This window comes from Papilio xuthus, unplaced genomic scaffold, assembly GCF_000836235.2.
Source record: "Papilio xuthus unplaced genomic scaffold, Pxut_1.1 DF826159.1, whole genome shotgun sequence".
In the NCBI taxonomy this organism is placed as follows: domain Eukaryota; kingdom Metazoa; phylum Arthropoda; class Insecta; order Lepidoptera; family Papilionidae; genus Papilio; species Papilio xuthus.
The window spans coordinates 312895-320374 of record NW_013532490.1 but is presented as its reverse complement, the minus strand read 5'-3'; the positions used below and the strand labels follow the sequence as shown (position 1 = coordinate 320374).

The following is a 7480-nucleotide window of genomic DNA, read 5'->3' as shown; positions in this document are numbered from 1 at the left end:
TTCCCGCATTAAACGATTCTAAACACATCGGTCTGTCTGTCTACAATGTGCTCATCATGTGTATTATGGGTGCACCCATCGCTCATGTAAGTTACATTTAACACACATAACACAATTCAATACTTAAAGTTTTTATATATGTTGAAAATGGTCCTTTGAGTCGGATTATTTTATTGCAGGTGCTCGCGGACCATAAGGACGCCCTATTTGTTCTCATATCTATCTTCATCATATTCTGTACAACGGCCACTTTATGCCTGGTATTTGTGCCCAAGGTTAGTGTTTGTTATGCCATCAAACTTTTAAAAGACGTTCCAAAGTAAAGAATAACTTATGTACTAATTATTTTGGTATATCTTTCATTAAGCTTTTCTTACACAGCGGTATCACTGTCTAATGAAACAGCTTCATGGTTCAACTATTGTCAAGATTTTTCTTAGAGTAACATATGGGTCTAAACAAGATCCTGTTTTCCCAGCTACTAGAGCTACGTCGTAATGGCCAGCCGGGCGCGGCGGGGTCTCGGATCAGGGCGACGCTGCGGCCGGCCACGACACACGAGTGCCGCGACCCCGGCCCCGAGCTGGAGCGCCGGCTGAAGGAGCTGCGCCAATATAACAACCGCTACCGCCGCACGCTGCAGGCCAAGGAGAACGAACTGCAGGTAGAAAATTCATGAGTACGTGTTGAATACCACTCCACTGTCATCGTGGAAACCAATTATATCACTCTCCCCAGCTTGTCCAAAATCTTTTTTATCCTTCACTCTTACTTTTGAAGCCAGTTTGTTTTTGCTTGCTGTATGTTGACAATGTCACGCATTGCAGATGTTGCTCAGCAAGCTGGGCAGCGACGCTAGCTCGGAGTCTTCAACGCGGGAGTCGCGGTCGCCTGCGCAGCGCGTGCGTCTGCCCACCACCAGGGAGAACATCAGCCATCCAGGTTCCCACACAAGTGTTACATGTCTAAAGCCTATTGATGCTATGCTTTCTAAAGACTATTTAATCTTGGAGGACAGTAATATTACGCTTCTGTATGGTGTATCCTTCAAAATGTATGATATTTTAGCTTTAACAATATCAATTGTCTAATTTCTGTTTATAACAATTGCAGAGACCAGCGATATAACGTCAGTGTGCAGCCTCAGCGCCTCGGCTGGTGCGGAGTCAGAGTACATAAACCTGCAGAGCCAAACCAGCATTGAGAAGTAGGTCCAGTCCATAAGCAATTATGTACAACTTGTAGTTTAGCAAAAATCTAAAACAGCAAACTGTTTTCAGGCCCAAGCCCTCCGCTCCTCCAGAGCCAGTAAAAGAGGTGACCATAAAGGAGCCGAAGAAAGAACAAACGAAGAATGTATCTTTCAAGAACCACCTGGACTACACCAGTCCGCCGTCTTCTAAAGCTGTGCCTGAAAAAGACCAGCTCGCTAAACTGCCTTATGGCTGGTCTACTGAGGTAAGCATTAATAAAAAAAAGAATATAAATTATCAGTTGAGCAAAATGAGTTCCTGGATTTTTTTCTTTGTTTAGTAAGATTGAAACCAAGAGGAAATTGGGTATATTAATTACCTCTCCCATTTAATTTATCGATTTCTTTAGGAACCCCCTGAACCACCAAAGCCTATCACTAAGCCATCAGAGCCGGTGAAGGCGGAGACAAAGAAAGTGTCCGCGCTGAAGACCAGCGATTCTAGCACCGCCAAGTCTGTGCCGGCAAAGGTTCAAGAGCCACTCTATTCCAAAGCTGCAGCACCTAAAGTTCTAAAGGTACTAATTTTCTAAATCTATATTTAGAAAGGTTCTGAATGCAAGAAATGGTTCTTAAAAATATTTTATCAAATTTTACAGACCCCAGAAGCCCAGAAGAAAGTAACAAAGCCACCGGATACAACGACCAAAGCAACACCAGTGCGCGAGGTGAAGTCCCGCCACCGACGCATGTCCAGCGCCAGCCCCGCCATGCTGGCTGACCTCATGCACATCTCTGTGGACCGCGATGACCCGAGTATGGAGAGGAAGGTCATCGGTAAGTTGTTGCTCAACTCTATAGATGTAAGCGAGACAGGAAGATAAAATGTAATGATTTAGTTAAAGTGAAGGTCAAACAGAGCTCCTAGAACTCTACACTAAGGGAGATAACTTTATAACTCTGAGTATGGCAATAACTACATCCTAATATTGAAGTCCCGGAATAAGCCAAAGTATTTACGCAAATTCTTCAATTTTATCGCGATTTGTACCTATATTAAATGCAAATTGTTAAAAATTCTAACGACTAGTTTGGTGTAGATTTATAAAAATATTTTTTTAGGTCAAGAGAGAGAACCTTCCATACCACCGAAACCTAAACAAGAGCCTGAGGATATCCTGGACATAGACCATGACTTCTCCTCGATGGAAAGAAGAAAATCATGTAAGTGGTGTTTTATAAAAAGAAAAATAATTGAATATTTAAAATATCAAAATCGATATTCGATTGAGATCGATTCGAAAATTAAAAATGTTATCTCCTCTTATTGTAACATTCTAGGCCAAAGACGAGATTCAGAAAAAAGAAAGAAAGAGAGCTTTATAGTGGTGCAGAGTGACTTATGGGATACGAATACCTTCCAGTACACAAGTCAGAAATCTCCGCCAGGTACTTTAATTGCCGTAAAAATCCTATGTGTCACAACCCTAATGAATGGGAATGATAAGTGATTCATCTAGTGTTGCCTGTTAAAGTTTAAATTACCCAACTTGATAATGTACGGGAAAATAATGTTTCAAGATTTCTCGTCATGTTTTTAATATTTTTCAATTTACCAATTATATAATGTCTCTCCTACCCTCATTTTTGTTATTCAGTTATGTATATATCAAATATATAGACGAATTGAATCAAGTTATATTGTATTTCAGCTCATGCTCATTCACCTATGCAGAGAAGTGTGTCAGAAAAGAGTCGGCAACAAGCGTCGCCTCACCACCACAGGTAACAAAATGATATATGCTTAATAGTAATGTACTCGTTTAAGCAAAAGTTAGGTGTATTTCATTTGTTTGTTTTCTTACAGAGAACCTGACACAAGAAGTATGGAAAGGAGAGCTTCAAATACTTCAATCAACCATAGTAAGTTTACTGTAAAGAATATTTATTTGTTATTTAGTATCATCACAACTCTTTAATTTCTTCGTTATTCTAGATGGCACAACACGAGGTGGTACACCAGAAGGCTACCGAGACACTGATACATTGAAGATGTCAGATAGATTGTCAAAGGTATGACGGCCTCAATACTTAAGTCCATAGCCTATAGCCTTCTGTATTAAAACAAATGCCCGATGGCTTAAATACATAACTACAGAAGAGAATTTATGAGCCTACTGCTGGTTACTAATTTAAAAGTTAACAATAATAAATATTACAGCGTCGTGGCTCAGAGTTCCCGCAGCCTGTGAGCACCCCACCACACCAGCTGCAAACTAAGAGGCGACAATCTGCAGCCTATGTAAGTTTTAAGTAAATGGACTTATGTACATTATAATACCATTAAAACGCCATTTTTGTAAACGATGAGTTATGCATATGCAATGGGTTAATAAAGACGTTTTATTTTTCCAGATGCGGTCATACCAAGAAGAAAAAAGTGAAAAACCAGAAGCAACACCTCGCAGACATGACGATATTCCTAGGAAGCATACTCCTGAACCTAAAATAGAGTCAGAATCTTGGAAACCTGACCCTGACACAATAAGAGTAGCGAAAGGACCGGAATCACCGGCCAAAAGGTTGAAACAAGAAGCTGAGCCCTTAAAGAGAGCAAAAGGTGTAGGGGAATCCCCTAAGCTAACTCAGGCGACTCATCAGACAAGACCTGATCATCATAAGAGTAGCCCTAATGTGGCTTCAAGACATAAAATGGGTAAGTTAAATGACTATGTTCAAAGTTCAAACCACAAATTTAATTTTTTAGATTGTGACTTAGACAGTTTAAAAATAATTTGGTTTACATTTCGTATTTTGTTTTGTTAACACTTCGCGTATTTTATAGAGTCAAATGGCAAAAAAGAAGAACGTAAATCAGCTACATACGGCAGAAGTGATTCGAAACGCCAAGATTCTGCAGAGCAACGTAAAATGTACACAGCTAGTTCGGAATCGGAATTGTTCGAGTGCGCAATTCTGCCCATCTTTCAAAAACTTCTCACTGAGAGACACAAAAGTCAGCCGCACGGTTTAAATTTAAGCTATGGTGTTAGTTGTCCCAATATTTCAATTAAATGTGACATAGTTGAATATTTGTAAGATTTATTATTAAATTTAACTTCGATTAAAGTTAAATATCAAAGAGAAAAAAGTACTTATCGATCTATAAAAGTGTTATTTCACAAATGTAGGTGAATTTTATTTAAAAATATATTGAAACTTTTCGCAAAATCATCGATATTACGATTACTTTTCATTGTGTAGTTAGTTAAAATAAAAATATATAAGGTAGTTGATAAGTTCTCTTTATAAGCAATTTTAAGTGACTCTTCTACAAACACTTCTTATATTTTATTTTCTGTGACTACTATTGCTTACTGCTCAATTTTACTTTCTTATTTTTTTAAATATAAAAAATATTTAAATAGAGCTTTTACACAGGACTATTTTAGATTTTACTTTTTTTTTTATCTAAAGTTGCTATTTTAGTACAGCAGGATCAACAAAATATCTAGCAAAATAAAACAGTGTAAGGAATCGCACAGAATTGCACAAAATATACACTTGACTCTCTCTCTTTAACATATGTACTATATTTCCGAAATAAGATTTGGTACCTCTTATGGTAAAAGGCCTAAATATTTCACATCAATCTTCAGAAAGCGAACTCTTGTTACTGTCAACTATGTAGAGCATTATCTTGTCTTCTTCCAAAGGTTGACGGAATATTTAGTGCTGCTTACTGTACTCTCTTTTGTGATATATACTATAAGAAAACATAGTCAATAATTTAAGTGTTCAATTATTTTAAGTTGATATAATTAATACCTTAGTCTAGTCTTTCATCCAAATAAAAATTAATTATAAACCCATCTTAAGTTTTGTTACTAAAGATTATTTTTAATATGTTACAGGTAGACAATTTTCTATTCTATACATCTTTAAACATTATGGTTCTAAAAGTAAACTTAATTATATGTTTATTGTGTAATATTTTACATTAAGTATTTTATTGTTCGTAAATCATCTCAAAATGTTTAATGCTAAAATATTATTTATCCAGTTTTGCACGTAAATAAAGACTCAAAAGCAAATTAAATAAAATTACTGAAAAGTGTATTATATTAGTTTTATTTACGTTTTAAAAACGATTTTCTAAAAGTAATGCAGTAAAAAAAAGCGACTGCAACGATTTTATAGTTTGAGCAAAGGTCATAATCAACTATTACTTGCCCCATTCTTGTGTTACCCGATAACATGGGGAGTTCTTAAAATTTTTTAACTAGAGGTGAATGAATTGATCCAGTTCCTTATGTCACTGTCAAATTTTTGTTAGGTATAGTGATGCCACCGATAAAAGTCTCGATTGAAATATTTCAAATTCCCATTTATTTTAATTTAAATTTCAAAGTTTTTTTTTCATTGTAATTTATCCATTAATAGAAAGAACAATAGTCAAAATTAACAATTTACAAACAACACCGGACAAATCTGGTTTCAGAAGCTTCTAAATAATAATCGAAATTTTGTAATATCAACGCTCTTTTTGGTATTTGGACTAAAAGCATTACGAAAGAGCCAACTTGTAAGACTTTCGAATCGTATAACATTGATATTAACATTTTATTGAAAAATAAATTTTGTTCAAATTTGTTAACGACGATCAAAAAACGATTGTTATCGTACAAGAGCGGAATATGAGCCAACACTCAAGGATGAGCGAGTCGAGTGAATGGTTCAATTGAATGAATGAGTGAGTTTGTGTTAGTATTATTCTGTCTTTGTAGCAGTTCGGTTGTGTTTTTTTTTATTTGTGTTAGTTGTATTTTAACATTTTTAAGTGAGTTTTTGTGTTGTAAATTGTGTTTATTAATGTAATTGGAGTGCTTGAAAGTGGTCAAGATGCCGGTGTTTCACACGAAAATTATTGAGAGTATCTTGGAGCCGGTGGCTCAACAGGTGAGTTAGCGAAATGTTACAAAATAAACCATAATTATTAATAGATCGTGTTGTCTAGTTTCGGAGGTGTCAAATTTTAGTTCATTGTTTACGTTTGTTTAATGTAAATGGTTATGTCATCAGCTTTTTGGTACGCTGTAAGGTAAACGTGTTAATTATTAATGTCTGACTTTGAATGTCGTTAAGGAACATTTGACGTATAACTTTGTATTATTTGAATGTATAATATAAAAGGTTGATATATGAAAGAATATTGAAAGGCGATGAGTAATGGTTCGGGTTATTATTTTATCTTGAGTCGGAATGTTATTTTAGTTTGCTGACTCACAGGCGTCTTAGTTGCGGTCAATGTTTTCGTTGTTAATTAATGTTACACATTCCAATTTGATTTTTGAAATCAACACAAATTAAAACCAGACATCTAATATTAAAAAAAACATACTTAAATCCCAAATCCGAAAAAAACATACTTAAACTTCGAAGCCACCATTTGGCTTTGATTATTGTTTTTAAGATGACTTAAAATGCAGTTTGTTGACAACAACTTTCAGCAGCAATTAATTTCAACCAAAAAAAGCAAACTTTTATACAAAATAATAACTAAAAGATATCTACTTATTATAACTATTAAAGTAAAGTAAATACTAGCTGTTGGTTGCTTTGTGAAATAAAAAAAACCTTAGTGTTTTGTTCTGCCGTTATTGTGTAATTATGTAATGGAACAAAATTAATCTATCTAATGTGAAGAATATGTGGCTGAAGTATCTTGTCAAGTAATATAACATCGCTATTCTGCTTTAGAGAGTCATGGGTGTAGTCAGTCAATTGATAAATTAATTAAAAAAATCAAATTCACCAGTAAATCATGCTCATATCTACAGACATCTATCTCTCAGATACTTTGGAGGCAAAAGCTTTAATGTTTTATGTTATTTTTAGTATCAATAAACAATTTAGTCAAGTGTCCTCGAGCTGCTGAGACATCCGTAGTTACATAAGTGTCCCTTCATCTGTTGGTCTCAGGAAGGTCACATTGGTTAATACTTTTGCTGCCAATATGACTGTATAATATTATCTACTACTAAAATAAAAAATTATATAGTAATGAAAATAATTTGTCTTCCGGAGAAAGTGTAGCTTGTCAACAGTGAAAGAATTTTTCAAATTAGTTTAGTAGTTTTGGAGCCTATTCAATACAAAGAATCAAATCTTTTCTCTTTTATTATTAGTAAAGATAAAAGGATATAACAACATGAGAAAAATAGACATAGCCCATGAAACAAACAATAAATTAGAGTTAAAGATAAGTATTTAATGTGTACTTATTTT

The 7480-nt window shown here is 34.9% G+C and overlaps 2 protein-coding genes across 2 annotated transcripts in view; both read left to right on the top strand.

The window, feature by feature from the left end:
- Positions 1–7: 7 nt before the first annotated feature.
- On the top strand, positions 8–3831 carry GABA-B-R2 (gamma-aminobutyric acid type B receptor subunit 2). Its single transcript, XM_013319199.1, has 16 exons — positions 8–86; positions 180–275; positions 479–664; positions 828–942; positions 1114–1207; positions 1281–1458; positions 1603–1770; positions 1852–2029; positions 2315–2416; positions 2534–2641; positions 2905–2977; positions 3060–3115; positions 3189–3265; positions 3414–3494; positions 3608–3774; positions 3819–3831. The coding sequence occupies exons 1-16, from the start codon at positions 57–59 to the stop codon at positions 3829–3831; spliced, it is 1722 nt and encodes a 573-aa protein (XP_013174653.1). The 5' UTR covers positions 8–56.
- Positions 3832–5976: 2145 nt separating this feature from the next.
- The window catches only part of Vinc (vinculin), a 19968-nt gene continuing 18464 nt past the window's right edge, over positions 5977–7480 (top strand). Inside the window, exon 1 of the mRNA XM_013319198.1 lies at positions 5977–6151. Within this exon, the coding sequence (XP_013174652.1) occupies positions 6095–6151 (57 nt within the window). The 5' untranslated portion in view covers positions 5977–6094. The remainder of the gene's footprint in view (positions 6152–7480) is intronic.